This window comes from Bacillus rossius, chromosome 5 (assembly GCF_032445375.1).
Source record: "Bacillus rossius redtenbacheri isolate Brsri chromosome 5, Brsri_v3, whole genome shotgun sequence".
NCBI lineage: Eukaryota > Metazoa > Arthropoda > Insecta > Phasmatodea > Bacillidae > Bacillus > Bacillus rossius.
In genome coordinates, this window is record NC_086333.1 from 61,234,533 (window position 1) to 61,256,783 (window position 22,251).

The following is a 22,251-nucleotide window of genomic DNA, read 5'->3' on the forward strand; positions in this document are numbered from 1 at the left end:
GCTGCTTCATCATAAATCCGATTCAGCTCTTGCCTAGGACAGAGAAGTATAGTGCTAGCATAACACCAACATAACTGGAAATTAATATAACTTTACTGAGTAAGTACATTTATTGTAATTTTAATAAGAAATCAAGGCATTATTGACACAGAAATTAGCATAGTTCAAGTTAACAGCTTTACTATCTAATGGCAATAATGGTAAAATTTTTCTATGTTAGTACGGGTTTGATTTCTTCTTAAAACCATTTTTTCATATCTATATGAAGTTACAAAATTTACATATAAAACGTACTCGCGGCAACAAAATTTGAAAAATTAATAATTCACTTTCCTTTAATTTATCTAATGTATGAACTGTCTAAAGAAGTCAATAATTATAGTGATAAAATATGTTCGTGTATTATGAAAATATGCTTTTTTGCTTCAACAATATAATATGTCAAAAAAGTGAAGTTTTTAGAAGAGAAATTGTATGCTAGTACGCTAAAGTTAAAGCAGTGTATTGCTGCAAAATATTTTATCAACATTATTAAATTTGGTTAAAAAATATTACAGCCTTTAATAGGTACTATGGTTACTTTACAGGCCTTAAATCATGTTCATCTGTACTCATGGCAATAATGTTACTATAATGAATAGAAACGAACGTCACATAAAAACTTATGACGTTATTGTTAGAAAACAAATAAAGGGTAGAATATAATTTTTTTTAGGCGATTACAAGTTGTGTCATTTTTGCTAAACTTAAGTTTACTTTGCAAGTATTGTCATAAACAAACGTTTATTCCAACCCTCATCACATCCAATTTATGTCAAAGAGAATTTCTCTTAACTACTGGTAAAAAATTGTAAATTTTCGTAGAATTGCAACAACTAAGCCTGAGATTCTTATGAAGCAAGTTCTTCTTTATTATAAACTATAATTCCTTCCTTTGAATTAAAAGCAAGCATTGCCAACTTTATTTTTCTTGATAACCGTTGCCCGTTGCCTTTTTGAAATCCTCAATGTATGAATTCATAAAAAAAATATGAAGTACCTTAGGTTTTTTATTTCAACGTTCAGAACCTTTACAGCGGGCAGTTTCAATGTAGTTGCATTAAGGGATAGAGCTTTGATGCTATGAAAGTCCTAATAGAGAATTTGATGGACGAGTCATGGCTCTTCGGTCCACTTCTTCTGCCTCTCTATTAATGCATGCGCGGAACTGCCTTTTTTTTGTGCTTATATTTTCAAAAAATATTTATATTTAGTGCATCGTATTCCCATGTAACGTATAGTACACACCGATTAAGGATATCTGTCTGTAATGCTGCAGTATACAAGTGCTAAGCTCATTGACATATATCGCGTGAACATTCTCTTCGTCTTATGCAAAGCAATCACAGATACTGTCATTCAAATTGTAAATGGTACAATTGAAAACACATAAATTGCACTTACAAAGAAACACTGAAACTTCCCCTTGAGGCAGTTGCACGAATGCATGTAGATAATAAACAACTTCTTAAACACTTGGGTTTTTCTTTATCGTATATATTCTATGATCATGACAAATTATATTCATAGTGTCATTATAAATTCTCTTTTTTTAAGTATCTTTAGCATTATGAAATGCCACGCCGGTTTATTTGGTACAAAAAACGAAGTGTTACATTCTTGTGTGAACACAAAATAAATTACAGTTGGAAAATGGTACAATTTCCGCTGTGCGATTGGCTACGTAGTCCTTGTGAATATATGCAATCGATTTACTGGCTGATGTGTGTACACGTATGTTAAAGCTTTATCAATATGCTGTTTCATACCATCACCTAGAAACGTATCCATAGTATTCTGTTTTCCATGCTTATTTCATTTTTTCTATTACCGTTCTAATGGGACAGTCAGTTATGTCTAAGTTCATAAAGAAAACATCACACACTCACATCCGCATGTTGTTTTGATGAACACGTTTATTCTTCTGTTTACTTGAAGTACCTCAAATACAAACATATCAGTATTACGGGTCAATGGCCCAAATAGAGCACGCGATAAAATACATGTGTTTGTCAATGTAGCCGAAGTTACAATTTTTGCGGAAATTGTGGAACATTGTATCTAATCTGTAATTTTTCTTACATGGTGACTTCACTTTTATTTCTCCTCGAATATGTGTTATATTTATATTTGTTAATGTATGCCTTATCGATATTCTTAAACTTCTTTGCCACATTTATTTTCCATTTGTCTCTATCATGTCTGCAATATACGCCTTTCTTGATTTAATGACATCTTGGAGACATATCACTTTGCTGAATTTGAAGTGCTGGCATCCGTATAGGTGAAATGACTGAAGAGGGATAAAAATACATAGTAGTACCTGTTGTAGTCTTGGAAAGATCACCAAAATCACTTATATGATACATGTTCATTCGTATCGCTTATACTGTCAGCTGATCTTTAATTACTGCATCACAATCCTCCAGGGATGACTCATTGAACGATGACAAACACAAGGGACGAACAAGAGGACAAACATAACGAACCCCACTATCGCCCCAGCATTCGGCGTTTTCTGGTATCGTCAAGATTTCCTAAAACATTGACCATTACGGAACAATGCAAACTTTTTTTAAATTGACATTATCTGTGATCATTATTATTGTACACAGTAATCACATGTCATTCTAACTGTATCAACAACGTAATTGCCGCGATTTTTAAATTATAAATTTGTTGCAGAAAATTAGTTATACATGTTTAAGTGGGTTTAACAGGTATCTACATACACATATAAATAGAAATAAAAATAAACGCCACAGACATAAATTGTTTAATCATTCACTTTAAAATTTAAATTATGAAAATAATAATTCACACATGTGAATAGATTTTAATTATGTTTTGTGACAAAATTATATTACTTTATTTGAATTAAGGCACATTAATATGTTTAAATAGATATAAATAGGTATTAATATGTATTAAACAAATACACTTTTAATATTGTTACAGTTTATAATAATGTGTGGGGAGAAACTGCCGGGTTCGTATAGGGATAGCCCAATTAGATTTTATTACACAGTTTTATAGATTAATAATATTTACGTCACTAATACATAATCTTACTTAAAAATCCCTAATCACCAATTACTCACACTTAAAATTGTTTATTCTCAAGTCACTCAGTGTCTGTGAAGTCCTAACACACCGCACTCCTCGCTGGGCCGCACTCCGAGCCGCAACTCTCGCCGCAGCACTCCCCGGGGAACTCCGTCGCGGGACTGTCGCCAAACCCCGTCGCCGCACTCTCGCCACAAACTGTCGCGGGACTCGTCACGTGCTCACACGGCGCCTGTCGCTGAACTGACGCCGCACTCCGTCACCGACGTCGCGTTTCCCTTCGCTTGGAATACGCTCGGAACTCCGCTCGAAACTCCACTCGGAACTCCGCTCGGAACTCCACTCGGAACTCCGCTCGGAACTCCGCTCGGAACTCCGCTCGGAACTCCGCTCGGAACTCCGCTCGGAACTCCGCTCGGAACTCCACTCGGAACTCCGCTCGAAACTCCACTCGGAACTCCGCTCGGAACTCCGCTCGGAACTCCACTCGGAACTCCGCTCGGAACTCCACTCGGAACTCCGCTCAGAACTCCGCTCGGAACTCCGCTCGGAACTCCGCTCGGAACTCCGCTCGGAACTCCGCTCGGAACTCCGCTCGGAACTCCGCTCGGAACTCCGCTGGGCATTCCGCTCGGAACTCCGCTCGGAACTCCACTCGGAACTCCGCTCGGAACTCCGCTCGGCATTCCGCTCGGAACTCCGCTCGGAACTCCACTCGGAACTCCGCTCGGAACTCCACTCGGAACTCAGCTCGGAACTCCGCTCGGAACTCCGCTCGGAACTCCGCTCGGAACTCCGCTCGGAACTCCGCTCGGAACTCCGCTCGGAACTCCGCTCGGAACTCCTCTCGAAACTCCGCTTGGCATTCCGCTCGGAACTCCGCTCGGAACTCCACTCGGAACTCCGCTCGGAACTCCGCTCGGCATTCCGCTCGGAACTCCGCTCGGAACTCCACTCGGAACTCCGCTCGGAACTCCACTCGGAACTCCGCTCGGAACTCCGCTCGGAACTCCACTCGGAACTCAGCTCGGAACTCCGCTCGGAACTCCGCTCGGAACTCCGCTCGGAACTCCACTCGGAACTCAGCTCGGAACTCCACTCGGAACTCCGCTCGGAACTCCGCTCGGAACTCCGCTCGGAACTCCGCTCGGAACTCCGCTCGGAACTTCGCTCGGAACTCCGCTCGCAACTTCGCTCGGAACTCCACTCGGAACTCCCCTCGGAAATCCACTCGGAACTCCGCTCGGAACTCCACTCGTAACTCCGCTCGAAACTCCACTCGGAACTCCCCTTGGAACTCCGCTCGGAACTCCACTCTGAACTCCGCTCGGAACTCCCGCCACACTCGCGGAACTCTCGTTCCCCAACTTTCGCCCCAAGAACTCCGCCGCACCTGTGGTTCTCTCGACACTCACCATCGCCGGACTCGTCGTCGAACTCTCGCCTCACTCCGTCACCGAACTCACCGCGTAACTCTCGCCACACTCCTCGCCAACGTCGCACTTCCCTTCGCTTGGAATACGCTCGGAACTCCACTCGGAACTCCACTCGGAACGTCGCTCGGAACTTCGCTCGGAACAGTCGCGGAGGCCTGCGTCCAGCTTGAGTACCTAGGGGATTCCTTTTTGAAGGGGCGAGAGGGGCTGATGACGAGTCACGTCATGCCGGGCCGACCCGACGCTCGAACAGTCGAGAAGGGCGTCGTTAGCTCACGCGACGGCCCGCGGAATTTCCAAGGCCGCTCAGCGATAGCTAACCGGTCCGAGGCAGGACGATGCGTGCGGTGAGAGGGGGGTTGGGGAGGGGGGAAGTTACGACCCTTGTAATCCAGCCAGGTACGCGTGGCATGTCTTACGTCAGTGGCGGCCACGTGATACGCGCATGACGCCTGTAACATGGCAGGGCCGCCAGCCAGCTCCGAACCTGCATCGCGGTTGGGTCTCTCGCGTTCATAACAATAAAAATAATATACCAATTTTAAACGTAATTTTGATGTGCAAACGTCTCAGCTCTGGGTATACGGCACTTGGTAGGAGTAATTTCATTAATGTAACGGAAGTCGATTGGAACGGAAATCCGTAAACATCCGTGGAAGTCTCAGAAATCTCGAAAAGATAGACCCACGTTATTCATTCTTATAAATTGCATTCGTGAACATCGCAGCATTTAATCAATGCACAGGTATTAGAAATAAAAGTTTATACCAGTATAAATGTTATAGTTTATAGTAATAAAAAACATGACAGAATTTAAAAAATACCCATTAAAATTTTGACAATCCATAGTTAACAATAAAATGTAGAGATAGCGCATCATTCGTCATACTGTAGAAAACAATAAATTTTTGTTCTACACGACTACATTTTAATAAATAAATTTGGTGATGAAAATTTTAATTTTTAATTTTATATGTTGAGTCAGCTGAAAAGGTTTAAAGTGTGTTTTTAGGAAATATTTACAGACTGATTATGTCATTTAGGAAAATAACATATATATACTTAATGTTTAAAGTTAATTTAATTTTAATTCATCTATTAGACTGCAACCTTAAGTTTTAAAAATGATCAAAAGAGAGCGTAGCGTTCGTAATGCTTTAGAAAAAATTAAATAAACATATCTTTGACGTCATTTTTGTTCCAACACAATATTCCTAGCTAATAAAAAAAATGTATTTTTTTAAGATGTGATTATATTATGTTATGCCTATTCCAGTTTGCAAATTATTACAGGAAATTTCATTGCCATAAAGTTTCCTTTCCCACACCAATAGCTTAATACATACCTCGATGCACGTGAAACATGCACGGGTGCATGTTGCCATTGTGGGTCCGCCATCTTGACAGCTTCGGCTCTTGGCTACAGTAGTTTCTGCATGCATACGCATTGGACTTTCATCCTGTTCAATTCCGTTGTGTAATGCACGCTTATTTCATTGCATTTTTGGTGCCAGCTAAAATGTTACCCTCAATGTGCCTAAAGAAGTATAAAGTCAAAAACACAGGCGATGATGATTCCGATCTAGAGAGAAAGTCACAGGTTCAGTGTTGCGACATTTTAATGGTACGCGTTCAGTACTTACTCTTGTTCTCCTGGCTCTTAGAACTCAATAGTACCCCCTTGTTAATCAAAATTATTGTAAGTTTTTTAAAAAAGGAAAAATATTTACAGTTATTCCCTAAAATGAATCATTACCGAATATTAATCACGCTCGGCATTAATTTTTAAAAAATATTAGCTAAAATTCGTGTCCGTATTTCTTCTTATAAGTTTATTTGCAACATGAGGACACATGAGTTTGATCGTTACCGAGGTTACATGTTTACACATCACTGGCGAGTGCTGAAAACTGGCTCACATTTTTTTCTTAGTTAACCTTAATATTATAAATATAAGTGTATTGTGGTTGAACAACAACTTCAATCTAAAATGTTTTTTCTTTCTTTCAGAAATGACGATTAGTCACATTTTGGCCTTCATGGTACTTCTGTCATGCTTGACGGCAGTTGCATCGAGTATCACCTCAGAAATCCACCTGCAAGAAGGAATAATTTCTGCAATGGGCAAAGAAATAACCAGTGTATATGAAGGCGTGTTTAAAGATAAGGTTTATAACCTAGTCGTCAGTCCCAACTGCGCGGAGCAGTCGGCAGTAGCCAACCACGTTCTACATTACATCCACAATTCTGCGTTAGTGCATGTGTTTACCTTGTGCAATAGCACATTTCCAAGTGGTTTGACCAGATGCAAGAAACCGGAACCAGAAGATGACGAAGAAGTAGCATGTGATAAACAAGCACTTTCAGACAACATAGAAAATAGCGTGGGATTCATAATCATCACTGGAAAAATAACTGACCAATGCGTCGTTCCATTAGAATGGGGCAACTTGTTGGTGTGGAATTCCAGAGCGAACTTCGTTTTGGTTTTAACAAAAATTTTGTTCGATGATCATGAATATCTGGTAAATATGTTTGAAAAATGTTGGAAACTTTTGAACATAATAGACTGGGTTGCAGTTTGTATTCAAGTAGAGGACAGACTATTGACAACTAACAAAAATGAATCTCTAGTGAAAGTTATGACATACAGATACAACTCGTTCTCTAGAAAATTAAAGCCCGGAAAAGAAATGTTTAGGCCGAGAAAACATATTTCAAATATGTACGGCTATACAATTAAAGCAAAATTAGTGTCTGGACTACCGCAAATTGATGTTGCCTACGTACATGGTAAATGGCATGTTTTTGGACCGGATGGGCTGGCAGTCAATGAATTTATTACTAGGTTTAACGCAAATATAGACGTGTACGATTCTGAAATGTCTAACAACAATGAATATTCCTTTCTCACTTATGATTTATATATTCCTCATGAAGTCATGGTCGTTAGCAATTCTCTGAGAGTGTCGTACCCACATGATATGTTTTGTGTCTTAGCTGTTGTCCCTAAGTCCCTTCCCCTGCCGAGATATATGAACATAATTCTACCGTTCACTTCACACACTTGGGCTTCAGTTCTAGCCTCGTTGTTCTTCATAGGATTCTCTTGGAAAATTCTTAACATTTTCGATTTTTTCAAAACCAACAAGGTTTCTGTACTAATGGAAACTCTTAACTTGACCATTCTCAGCTCGACAAATTGGAGTCCGGAAAGATTCTCCCAGAGGTTTTTCCTGTTAGTATGCCTCGTATTCGTGTTGGTCGTGAGCAACAGCTACCAAGGTTCTCTCACGAGCTTTCTCACAGTGACATTTTACCACCCAGACATAAACTCCTTGAACGACTTAATGAAATCAGGTCTCACGATGAGCGCTTATGCCAGCGAGTCCAGTAGCGCCGATGTAAATTCTTTTTTGGAAACTGATGACGAGTTCATATCTTGGTTCGTAACACACCTCATGCCGTTAAATTCAGAGGCAGAAGCTTTCAATTTTGTTGCTTTCCACAGGAACTTGAGTAGAGTGACTTCCGCTGACGTAGCTCGATACTACATGAGAAAAAGAGAGTACCACGTGGATGGACAGCCATTACTTTACAAAGTTGACGAGTGCATATTCACTTTGCTTGGTACTTATTACTTCTCGGATAATTCACCATTTTTGCAGGCATTCAGTAAAATGATGTGTCACCTTTTGGAAGCAGGTTTTTTAGCACAATGGAGGTTAGATGGGTTCGGAAGCTCTTTTATTTCTAAGAAACAAGCTACAGTGAAATCTAAACCAACAGTTTTTACTATGTATCATTTGCAAGCTCCTTTTTTCCTTTTATTTTTGGGTTTTGTAAGTAGTATAGTAATATTTTTATGGGAAATTATTTGGAAATTATTTTGCCGCAACAAATGTTCTAGAATAAATTATGATTAATTCTTGTAGGGATATATTAAGTCCTTATAACTTTAAAAATTATCTCAGCTCTAAAGAATTTTCTCTAAATTAAATCAAGTAATTTACCGGCAGTAAAGTGTATTTTATAAAAACCAATAAGTAGGGACCGGAAAAATTCGCGGGTTCAATGACCTGTAGGATGAACTCCATAGTTCTACGTGCACTCGGTCAAATGTCACCCACTCATTGGCTGCTGTCTTGTGAGAAGTCCCAACGTAGCAGCCTGTGATTCAATAAAGCTTTGGTTGGTTGTTTCTCATTGGCGCAGAGTCATCTAGGTGGATTGTGAGCCAATAGCAGAGGCAACACTGAGGTATAACTATTGGTATTTTAGCCTATCGCGAAATGAAATCACGAATTTTTCCGGTCTATACCAATGAGAGTTTGGTTTATGGAAATGTATTGATAACACGTGACATTTTTAAATAAAGCACTGAATATTGAAAAGTTTGTAACTACGAGGTTTTTGATTTATAATTATTTCTATCTTATAATATGACATTTATCAAAACCATACTGTATCGAGACCTAGGAATGGACGGGTCAATAAGCCCTAGTCATTAATATTGCCTCTCCACGCGAAGTCTACCACTAGTCCCAAGGATGGCCCTGGTAGACGATTCGCGGCCATCTCTTGGCAACTGACGTGTTCCGTTGCGGGCGCGGATTTGAACGAGCCGCGAGCTCCGACCATGGGGTAGAAACTCTAACCAATGAGACTTAGACATAGTTTCTGATGTGTAAACATCCTAGCTCTCAGTGCTAGGCATTTTCTAGGAGTAATCTCGTGAAAATGGAAAGGAAATGCGAGAAAACGGTGCTGCGTCTCCGCAAAAGTCTAAGAAGCCTCGAAAAGATGGCCTACGCACGTGTTACAACATAAACCCGTTTATCGTCATTCTGGTTAAATATTATGGTAAATACTAAACGCGTTGGTGTACCAAATGAAATTTTATGATAGTGAAACTATCCTGGAATATATTTGGTAAACGAAAATAGTCATAGTAAAAAGTAATTCTAAGTTTTAAATGAGCTAAAAATAACTGGCATTACATTACTTATAGACCACATTATCCTTGTAATTTATCATCCGTTTTGGTAGCATGGCGGTAAGCTGTGTGCTACGTAAGCACGAGGTACGTGATTCAAATCTTGTCGGATTTTTTTTACTTTATAATAATATCATAATATCTTAATATTATATAATAATGTCTAAACTGCTCAATAAAGTTAAAGTTGGTTTGTGTGAAGTATTTACAGACAAAATACAGCTGTTTCGAAAAAAAAAAAAAATTCACAAAAATATACTTAGTGTTATGTGTTTTAAAATGTTTCAGGTTAATATATTAGTGTGTTAAATTTATAGAAATAACTGTTTTATGAATTTTAAAAAGATTAGCAGTATTTTAATATAATTCCATGTCGAAAATCAAGTTTAAAACCGGGATCTATTCGACGGTAACTTTTAGTTTGAAAATACTTCAAAGATAGCGCCACGTTCGTATTTCTTTAGAAAACTAACAAAATACGAAATATCTTTGACGACATGTTCGTCTCAACCCAATTACTGACTAAAAAATTATAGTTATTTCTAAAGTTACTGTTATATTTTGTTATGACTATTAAATATTTAAAAAATATATATATTCCAGGACATTTTAACTACCATAAATAGGGACCGAAAAATTTCGCGGGTTCGATGACCTGCAGGATGAACTCCATAGTTCTAAGTACACTCGGTCAAATGTCATCAACTCATTGGCTGCTGTATTGTGAGACGTCCCAACATAGCAGCCTGAGATTCGATGAAGCTTTGGTTGGGTGTTTCTCAGTGGCCCAGAGTCATCCAGGTGAGTTGTGAGCCAATAGCAGAGGCAACACTGAGGTATAACTATTTGTATTTTAGCCTATCGCGAAATAAATTCGCGAATTTTTCCAGTATCTAACCATAAAGTTTACTTTGGCACACCAATACATTTAGTACATCCCCCGTGGGTCCACCATCTTGACGACTACGGCTCGTGTTTTTAGCATTTTCCCCACGCATGCGTATTAGACTTTCAACCGGTCAGATTTCCGTTGCATAATTCGTGTCTACTTCATTATCTTTCTGGTTCATATTAAAATTTCATCCTCAACGCGCCTAAAAGAAGTATTACCTCAAAAACGACATTACCAGATTGTTAAACAGAAATACATTTAGGTTTTAAAAAGGGTGAAATTTTAAATTTATTTTTTCACTAAAATGAATCATTTATGTAAAACAATACCGCTCGGCATTGCTTTTTAAAAAAATTCTACGTTAAATGTGGTGTCCGGATTTTGTATTATAAGTTTATTTGCGTTATGAGAACACATCAATTCTCTTGTTGCCTATGTTAGATGTTTACACATCATTGGCGAGTACTGAAATACTTCGATCAAAATTTTTTTGGAAGTAGTTGAACATATTAACGAATCAGTAATTGAAACCAATAAATTTACATTTATCAGTTTATTACACATTTGTCATATATAATATTTAACACTAGCTTTTAAAAACTGGCTCATATGCTATTAAAGTTTAAGCTACGGTCACAAAACCACTTTTATATAAACGTTCAGTTTTTAATTGTTTATTTATAAATTAAAATATTCTACTACTGCAGAAATGTTATTGTGTTTACACAATAACTAATTTAAGGTTATTTAAAGATACTGTCTTAATTACCATATTTATGTTCATAAAAATGAATATACGCTCCCAGTAATGGACTTAAGGTTAAAACTATGATCTGCCACTAAGAATTTTATAAAAATGTAATCTTAACTTAATTTTAATTATTTTTAAAACAGTATGATAAATTAATATGTTAGAATACCGTATAATAAATTAAAAACTATATACAAATTAAATGTTTTTCATCACTATGTTTTATAATTATTTAGCAGAAAATATTAGTATAGCGTTCAAAAAACTTAAAATAATATAAAAGTAAAATCAAATCATTTTATTTCAAGATATTCGGAATGGGTTAAATTTTTAACTGATGGACACGAAGAAAGAATAAACTTCAAGTTGTGAAAAGGAAAAAAAAAACTAAGTGATGTAGAATAAGAGAACAAGGTTATCTGTGTGTTCTAACATATTAAGATGAACTAAAAAAAAACCACAATGTAAAGTAAGAAAAACACACTACAAAATACACTTAATTGGTAATAAACTACATAAGTGTTTATAAAGGTTTAAAACATTTTTTTGGGAAAATACGATGAGCACCTACATATTTAAACATCTGAAACTCAGTTAATCTAGTTCAGATGCTGATTTAAGTTTGAATCTGTGAGCTTTGTATACAATCATTAATAACAATTCTTAAATACCTAGGGAAAGTAATCTTATAAAAAAGGTTTTCCAGAAAGGAATTTAAACAACAAAAAATTAATTTTCCAATTAAGAATTGTGTTTTTAAGACCAGTTGATTTTATTTGTAAACCATTTTTAATTATGATAATTGTCATTTATTTGTACAACGACTCAAATAATTATGTTCTTAAAGCATAACAACGCAGAGTTGGAGCAAACACAACAGCATTTTACCAAAGAAGGCATAAGGAAATATTTGTGGTACAATTAGATATATTTTTTAAATATAGCCAAGAATATTTGCAATGAATTAGGTCATTGTTAGGGGTAGGCAGTTTTCGCGAATAAATCTGAACGCCTATTAGACTGCAACAAGGTATACCTGCACCAACGGTTTCTTCCTTGTGACTGGCGGTCGTCTGCGAAAGAAGTCGTTACCTTACTTGACCCGGCCACTCATAACGAATTTGCTTCCGCACTCAACTACTGTTATTGGTGTTGTAGCAATTGACGTGGAACTGAAATAGACTCGCCCAACCACGAAACACAGATGATGCTACAGTGTTTTAACTTTCAGCTAGTCGCGAAATCTTTTCGCGAAATATACATGCCCCTAGTCATTTTTAATTTTTCAGGGTGATGATATCAATTTCATGTCGTCAACTTTGAACACCATACACACCAGGACCACTACAATCCGGAATCGGTACCACCTGTGAACCACCAGCACCACCAACAGCAGCATTACCAACACCCCCAACACCCCCAACAACACCAACATCAACAACACCACCAACACCACCAACAGCACCACCACAAACACCCCCAATACCCCCAACACCCCCAACACCACCAACAGCAACACCATCAACATCCCCAACACCCCCAACACCACCAAATTCACCAACACCACCAACACCAACACCCCCAACACCCCCAACACCACCAACAGCAACACCACCAACACCACCAACACCCCCAACACCCCCAACACCCCCAACACCACCAACACCCCCAACACCACCAACACCACCATCACCAACACCACCAACACCACCAACACCACCAACAGCAACACCACCAACACCCCCAACATTCCCCAACACCCCCAACACCACCAACACCACCATAACCAACACCACCAACACCACCAACACCCCCAACACCACCAACACCACCAACAGCAACACCCCAATACACCCAACACCACCAACATCAACACCACCAACACCCCCAACACCCCCAACACCCCCAACACCACCAACAGCAACACCACCAACACCCCCAACACCCCCAACACTACCAACACCCTCAACACCCCCAACATCACCAACACCACCATCACCAACACCACCAACACCACCATAACCCAACACCACCAACACCACCAACACCCCCAACACCACCAACACCACCAACACCACCAACAGCAACACCCCAACACACCCAATACCACCAACAGCAACACCACCAACACCCCCAACACCCCCAACACCCCCAACACCACCAACAGCAACACCAACAACACCCCCAACACCACCAACAGCAACACCAACAACACCCCCAACACCACCAACACCCCCAACACCCCCAACACCCCCAACACCACCAACACCCCCAACACCCCCAACACTACCAACACCCTCAACACCCCCAACACCCCCATCACCAACATCACCAAAACCACCGACACCACCAACACCACCAAGATCACCAGGACGTTCACCGCCAGCACTATCACAAAGTTGTGCCAAATATAGTTCAGATCTTGTATGAAGGAGCAATTAATTCTGTGTTCAATATGTACGATGTCATAACTAGTTACTAAATAATTAGTTTGTACTGACAGAATAAAATTTAAATTCCTGAATTTTTTAAGAAAACAGTTCTGATACATAGTTTTCTTGAAAATAAAGGTAAACATTCACATGAAATTAAAATATCTTGCTACACAAACTTTACGTGCTAGTTACAATAATTGTAATGATAATGTTTGAAAACTTTCCAAATTACTTTGTCTTTCGTTACATACCTGAATTGAAATCACATTTTTTACATTATAACATTATGATAAGTTTATCAGTGTAATTTATAGGTGTAGTACATAATTTTTTTCTTCTACGCTAACAATAGCTTAAAATACAGTGTCTGGCACCCACCTGGCTACTAATACATGTATATAAAAACTAATAAAAAATAAACAGCTGTAAGTGTCTTCACACCAGCTCATTAAATTTAAATTCAATATAATGAATGATATTGATACAAATTATGACTATATTTCTATTAACGTATGTTTTGTAGTCGTCTGCTGGGGCTGCCTCAGGTTTTCTCGCCTGTTGCTACTTCATGGTGGATCACCAGACTACCATTCAGCACTCGCAGTTACTTACGTCATAACTATAGGAGCACTCATGCCTCACACACTGCATGTTTAAGCTAACATGTTGTACAATATTTATACGAAGATTTTAAAAAAAGTGCAATAACTAATTTCAGAAAAATGTTTTTACAAGAACTTTATTTATAAAAACGATTAACACCTTAGTTAAAGTCAAATATCAAACATTAAAAAAAGCTTTACAAACTTGTATTTTTCGGGCGTCCATCATGAGGTCAGTGAATATTGGACTCTCAATAGTTTTCCTCTGTTCATATGAACAGGGCCATGTACTTTTCGCGAAAAAAGAATTTCAGACCAACTGTGTGTTAAAATCTTTGCAGCATTGTTTGAGTATCGTGGTTGGCTGGGTTTATTTCAGATATACGTGTCTACTGTCATCACACCAATCACAGCCATCCAGTGCGGAACCAAATGCGTCCTGAATGACTCTGCCAAATAGAGGAAATGTCTTCTCTTGCAGACGGCCGCCAATCACAAGGAAACAATCGCTAGCGCAGGCATACCTTTTTGCAGTCTAACGAGCGATCAGATTATATCGCGAAAATTACACGCACCTGCATACGAAATATTGCACAAGTACATAATTGGTATTATTGCTGCACAAAAGTTCCTCATTCGTGGTACGCTGAAGCGTAGTATGTTAAGTGCCCTGTGTTAAGTGTTAAGCAAACACGTCCTAACACAGGCATTACTAACACGAAGGCTAACGGGGACTATTTAACTCAACGGTTCAAAGAACTCGTAGGGAAGCGAAGGCGAATAACGTAGTAAATATGTTCATCTAAAACCAGCTGCGGTAGGTAAAACCGGCTTCTTATTGATAGATAAAGATTATTAACAGAGCTATCTGTGGCACGCGTCGTTAACGATTTAGCTTACTATTTCGTTCCAAAGTTTTATCATGCAGTAAGGAGCATCTATATAAATATACATTATATATAAGACGTCAATTGGGTCGTTTTTCTCTGCCTTTCGTTACAAATAACTATAAATCTTACGAAATTATACTTTTACTAAACATTTAACATAGCTTATGTCAATCTGGAATAATGTAGCTTCATATTAGCGAAATAATTTTTGAAATTGGTTTAGTTTTTCTCAAGTTTACTCATTACGAGAGAAAAATAAAAAAAACTCACACTCTCGATTGTTTATATTATTGTATAGATATGACGACGCCACACGTCTACTAAGGGAATTTAATTGAGTTCATCTCCATCCTGAAAACATTGCTCTGTCACAGAAACAACTAATATTGTTTAAAAACTAAAGTCACGTAATATTTAGATTTTCAAAGCTTGCAAATAATTTACTAAGCAGACACTTTCTTTAAGAAACAGAAGAAATGTTATTGTAAAATTATCAGCATGCACTATTGCTAGAGACCGGAAAAATTCGTGGATTCTTTTCGTGATAGGCTGAAATTCAAACATGTGTACAGTTCTGCTGGTTCTGCTATTGTTTCGCTGTTTAACTGGATCTCTGTGGGCCAGTGAGAGACCATCGACCAAAGAATCATCGAATCACAAGCTACCCAGTGGAGACGCCTCACAAGTGAGCACCCACTGAACACGCGTGTTTGCTTCAGAAATGCAGAGGATAATGGAGGCTATTTCTAGAGGTCATCGAATCCGCTAATTTTTCAGGTCTCTAACTATTGCTTATAAATCACAAAAATAAGATGATTTTACAAAAAATAATTGAGAATAGAATTTAATCACGTTTTTGTCAGACATTAAAGACAAAACCTTAGAAGTGTGACTGGACAGTTTCGAGAGGTTTGTGCATTTTGAGCCTAAATGATGTGCCACTACCAAATTAATTAACTTAACACTTACAGTACCTCTTACCGCGATGTTTTATATTTTCAGTACGGATATTATAGGGGAAAAAAATGAGTCATGACCTTGAAGCATACTCGTAGTTTGACACTCTGCCAGCAATTCCCCGCCTGAGCTTCAATCATAATGAGTAAACGCTTAGAGTCACACTCGTACGTAACGTCTGGAACGAAAACCAGAGCGCATTGTGGGCGCTTCCACAATCACAGCGGTATCGCAGTCCTGCATTAGCGGAGTGTAGGTTTACTGACTGTCGACACAATGAGTGATGTTCCTCGAACACAGGACCTTACCGGTACTTTGGCCGAATCCGTTTCTAAAGAAAGTATTTATTAGCAAAATGTGGCATACAGATTGCGAAGCAGTAAATCCACAATCACCATATCGTAATTTCTTTTTTTGAAAATGAAACAGAAATATCTAAGTAAAATTAAAGACATTTGAAAATTTGTACATGTAGGTACATGAAAAGAGCTATATCACCACAAAATAGTGTTGGCATTAATACTGGATTCGGATCCTTACACAGGAATTTATGCTGTGTGTTGTCCAGTAGTTAAAGTTATATGTAAACCGTACACTGGATAGCTTTCCAGCATTAACTACGCACATTAATAAGCTCAATAAAACGAATTGAAGTCCTTTATTGAATATAAGATTATTATAGCCAAGTGTTGTACAAATTTACAATATATTTCTTATAAGTAGTATTACAAATTATTTCTTGGCAATTGGTTTCCTAAATAATGTTTTTTTTTGTAAAAGTACAGATGATTTATACGTGTGCACACAAGGAATTTTATGTATCTATAAACTTTAAATAAATTAAAATTAATTTAATTTATGACCAAAAGTCTTATGAAGTAAAGTTGTACATGCTGGTTCATATCTAACGGCAACGCAAAGCGTCTTCGAGGTGCGAGACCTCTATTCGATTACTTAGGTACCCGTTGCTGCTAAACTGAATCATGTCAAAGGTTACAAAACGAGCCTGAAACCTCTACCTTGTAGTACTTTGCCCCAGTTGTCATAGCTATTACTGAGAAAAAAATATCAAGTTGATATACACCAATTAAATCCGTAAAGAAAGATTAAGATTAAAAAAAAAACATTTTTTGGTTTGATGCATTTTAAACAGTGAAATGTGGATCAATATTTCCTGGCGAATGGTAACATTGACTGTAGAGTAAAATACAGTACAGACGTGTGGACGAATCTTGGACTTTGTCATTACCTTGACGGTGGACAAGTGGGAATTAAGAATGTTTAGCGATATTAGTGTTACATAAGCGACTACACTGAAGATGATATAGTAATCAGTCGACGCCATGAAATGACACTTCAAATATTATATTGCTTACATTAATGGGCTAGCATCCTTAATTATTGTAATGCTTGTTTAAATTCGTGGTTTTCCTCGTTATTTTTAATATTTTGATATAATAAATAATTTTTTACAAATAAAGTTTCTTTAAATTTTATATTGAGAAAATTAAAAGTCCACTTATTATTTAATATCCTAGCATTAATATAAAGTATGGAAGTGTGTAAAGAAACCATTTAAAATTAAATGTTTCAAACCTGTTGAAATATTTTTGTAAATCTCTTTACTTTTTGGAAATAATTCGTAAAGTAATAGAATTTGGTTTTCCTTAAAGCCAAGAAGCATGAAAGAAATATTTCTGTAAATCTCTTTACTTTTTGGAAATCATTAGTAAAGTAACAGAATTTGGTTTTCCTTAAAGCCGAGAAGCATGAAACATTTAAGGTTAAAGGAAAACTCTTTTTTATTAAATAATGATATTTATAAATAAAGAGATTTACGACAGATCCAGGCAAACGATTTATTCAATATTGTGTACCACACGATTTCATGCTATGAATTCACGCTAGCATTTAAAGAATATTGGCTTTTCTTAAACAAAATATTATTATAACTATTGATGTGATAAATATCATTTATTAAAAATCTACAGTTAATATTATTGATTTAATTTTCTGGAAAAGTGCAAAATTATCTATGAGAAATAGTCAACTCTAATACGGTATTAAAAATTTGTAACATTTTTTTTATATCTTGGACGAACTTATCACACAATTTAATAGAAGTGTGTCAGTGTCTTTTATGCTAACGCTGTGAAACTGGCTATGTCAGTGAATCGTGATTTTATTGCAGCGACAATATTTCCACTTGGATCACTGAAAACCAACATATTATTTTAATTCACTAATTTAATTAATTTAAATATGTTTACAGATTTAAGAGTTAATTACGCAGAATTTCTCCTCACCAGAATATTATAAATTTAATTTTCGCTATAGACATTAACTGATTTATAATGAATTAGTTTCCAAGAATTTTACTAATAAAATATTTTTAACATATAAACTTTTTTGAAACACGTCTACATTATTGAAAATGCAAAGGTTTCTGTCGCCACCGGTATGTACAAATGTGAGTATGTATGTAGGGCATACGGTGTGTCATATGTGCCTGAATGCTTGCATAAATAAAGGGAGTAGTTGTAAAATATTGTATTTCTGTTGAGCGTGATATGATCTTGTGCAATTGACGCTAAAAAAAGTTTCAAATCGACAGTATTTTCTTCCAAACACAAACAAAATAAGATATAATTTAATATAGATAAACGTATATTCAGAATAAAAAAAGACTTTTGAACTATAACAATGTTCTGGAGTTATTATTTTTTTATAACGAAACGTAATTGGTACTTCCAGACTTTGTGGGTCGTTACACATACGTGTGCGGAGATAGAAAGAGATTAGAACGCGATAAGTCAACAACGTAATATAAATTGATCTTTATGTGAAGATATACTGTGCACTCCAACCAAATTATATTGGTATCACTCTTTTCCATTGGGTAATATTCGAAAGATAAAAAGAATGAATAATTTAACCCAAATACGACATACAAAATATCTGTCCTGCATTAGTAATGAGATCAGTAACAACTATTTCTACTTTCTGCCATAAATCCAATTTTATGTTTAGCCTAAGCTGGAACTGTATGGTACTACAAGAACACGGATTTTAATGCAAATTATATCACAAATCTTCAGTAAGTACAGATATCGTGTTTGTAAGATATAAAAGCAAAATCAATTATAATTGATAGGGTAGTCAATTTAAACCGAGGTGACTTGAGGAATAACTGGTAGTAAAGTTATTGCTAGAGTGAAACGGGTTCGATGATTTCATCTAAAATCTTAAATTCAGATTAAATTTAAAAAAAATTACATATGAAACTTACCAGTAGAAATACTATTTGGTAGAAGGAGAGATAGTTCACATTCTAAATAGGTCTAATTGATTTTAAAAAATGTCATGTAATAGGTTAAAATTAAGACACTACCTGACTACTACGGTAAATATCTGGCTTTAATTCCATCCAACAAATGAGTTTGGCAGATAATATGATTATTCTACCCGGTTTAAAGGTACACGATTCCGAAGAGTTATCTTTGCAATTATTTGAATTAAGGGCCTAATGTTTCCTTAGTTAAAATGTCGTGCTCTGTACTGCATCATACACTAAATACTATTCTTATCACTGACATCTGACGAGTGTTTGTTTAAACATGTTTTGGAAATTTTTTATGTAAATACTTCCGTTTTGTCATCCTACCTGTAATTTTCAAACTTTAAATTTATATTTAGGTACAAAAATGTGTTAATTTTTTTAAATTTTATTTTGATACTTACAGAATAGTTATATTCTTAAATAATTAAGTGTTATTAACTTTTTAATGCTGTATAAAATAAATTGAAGCCAATTTTCTAGATGGATATCAGTAAAACATAACCTTAGTTTTGACTTGGTATTCTTAAACTTTAAAAATTTATTCAGGTGCAGCCAAAAAAGATGCTATATGAGCACAGCATGATTGCAGATTGGAGAATGTATTTCTCAGCGCATTTAAAAACAGGAAAATATATACATTCATTTAAATGAATTCATCTTTGTATAGCAATACGATTTAAATAAGCTCCATTTACATAAAAAAGTCTCTCTTCCAAATTAACCCTTTAAGGATAGGAAAATATTTTGGGCAAATTTTCAATGTATTTGAAGAACTGAGATGATGCAACAAAATCTAACATTTGATCTGGAAGAACCTGTTTGTATTCATGCATACGCAAGCCTTAAACTTAATAGTCGTGAGAAAAAAAAAACTCACTAAACAATATCCGCGAGCCACAAAAATAACATTTGGTGGACCGTTGACTATGGGATTTTTGCCTCCTCATATTTGATACATTAACTATGTAAAGAAGCCAATATTCACCTAACAAACAAACAGATCTTAATAGTTAATGCAAAAAATAGTAATGTGTTACAAAGAATAAAATATATATATAACTACAAACTAAATATTCAAAAGCTAGTAGACAGTTAATTTTTCTGTGTTCACTATAAACGTTGACTTGAAGTAAATTATTTAAGTGTGTATTAACACGTGGATATTCTTTTAAATAGCTATTAAGTGTATAAAGTTATTATCGTTATAATATTTTTGAGGAGACATCAATATTATGAAAATTACACTGAAATGTTTTTTTAACAAGTAGGTTATTATAAAAAAATATTGAAACATGTTTTATGTTATTTTAATACAAAATTGTGTTGTAGTTAAATCAGTTATAATTTTTTTTTCAGAAATGCGAGAACATGATTTTTTACCCACCGTAATTATGCTGTCATGCTTAACGGCAGTAGCTAGTGTTGCCTCACGATTCGCCTCGGAATTTCAACTGCAAGAAGGAATCAATTCCAAAATGGTCAAAGAAATAACCAATGTGTATGAAGGCATGTTTAAAGATAAGGTTTACAACCTAGTCGTCAGTCCCAACTGCGCGGAGCAGCCGGAAGTAGCCAGCCACGTCCTACATTACATCCACCAATCTGAGTCAGTGCATGTGTTTACCATGTGCAATACCACATTGGCAAGTGATTTGACCAGATGCAAGAAGACGGAACCAGAAGATGACGAAGAAATAGAATGTGATAAACAAGCACTTTCAGACAACATAGAAAATAGCGTAGGATTTATTATTGTCACTGAAAAAATAACTGACCAATGCGTTATTCCGTTAGAATGGGGCAACTTGTTGGTGTGGAATTCTAGAGCGAACTTCGTTTTGGTTTTAACAAAAATTTTGTTCGATGATCAAGTATATCTGGTAAATATGTTCGAAAAATGTTGGAAACTTTTGAACATAGTTAACTGGGTTGCAGTTTGTATTAATGTAGAGGACAGCCCGTCGACAACCAACAAAAATGAATCACTAGTGAAAGTTATGACATACAGATACAACCCGTTTTATGGAAAATTGAAGACTGAAAATTATGTGGGTGGTTTTCGAAAAGACATAGCAAATCTGTACGGGTATAAACTTAAGGCAAATTTAATTTCTAGACTGCCAGAAGTTGGTGTTGCCTACTTAAATGGTAATTGGCACGTTTTTGGACCTGATGGATATGCAGTCCAAGAATTTGTGACAAGGTCAAACGCCAAAATAGACGTGTACGATTCAGAAAATTACGAGGATAACAAGTCTTCGCCTATCACTTATGATGTAAATATCCCTTATGAAATCATGGTCGTTAGCAATTCTCTGAGAGTGTCGTACCCACATGATATGTTTTGTGTCGTAGCTGTTGTACCTAAGGCCCTTCCCCTGCCGAGATATATGAACATTATTTTACCGTTCACTTCACACACTTGGGCTTCAGTTCTGGCCTCGTCGTTCTTCATAGGATTTTCTTGGAAAATTCTAAGCATTTTCGATTTTTTCAAATCCAACATGGTGTCTGTTTTGATGGAAACTCTTAATTTGACTTTCTTCGGCTCGACAAATTGGAGTCCGGAAAGAATCTCTCAGAGGTTATTTCTGCTAGTCTGTCTCATGTTTATTTTGGTCGTGAGCAACAGCTACAAAGGTTCTCTCACAAGCTTTCTCACACTGACATTTTACTACCCAGATATAAACTCCTTGAACGACTTAATGAAGTCAGGTCTTACAATGAGCGCTTTCGCCAGTAAATATAGCAGTTCCGATGTCAATTCGTTTTTGGAAACTGATGACGAATTCATTTCTTGGTCAGTAACTCACCTCATGCCGTTAAATTCAGAGGCAGAAGCTTTCA

At 36.7% G+C, this 22,251-nt stretch overlaps 1 protein-coding gene across 1 annotated transcript; it reads left to right on the plus strand.

Moving 5' to 3' along the window:
- Nucleotides 1-6,580: 6,580 nt before the first annotated feature.
- On the plus strand, nt 6,581-13,594 carry LOC134532282 (putative mediator of RNA polymerase II transcription subunit 29). Its single transcript, XM_063368701.1, has 2 exons — nt 6,581-6,997; nt 13,019-13,594. The coding sequence occupies exons 1-2, from the start codon at nt 6,581-6,583 to the stop codon at nt 13,592-13,594; spliced, it is 993 nt and encodes a 330-aa protein (XP_063224771.1).
- Nucleotides 13,595-22,251: the final 8,657 nt, after the last annotated feature.

Excerpts from the sequence above, each read along its gene's own strand:
- LOC134532282 (XM_063368701.1), top strand. The coding sequence starts at position 6,581 with ATGGTACTTCTGTCATGCTTGACGGCAGTTGCATCGAGTATCACCTCA. Across the intron at positions 6,998-13,018 it reads TAGAATGGGGCAACTTGTTG|CAACACCCCAATACACCCAA; the intron begins GTGTGGAATTCC and ends CACCACCAACAG.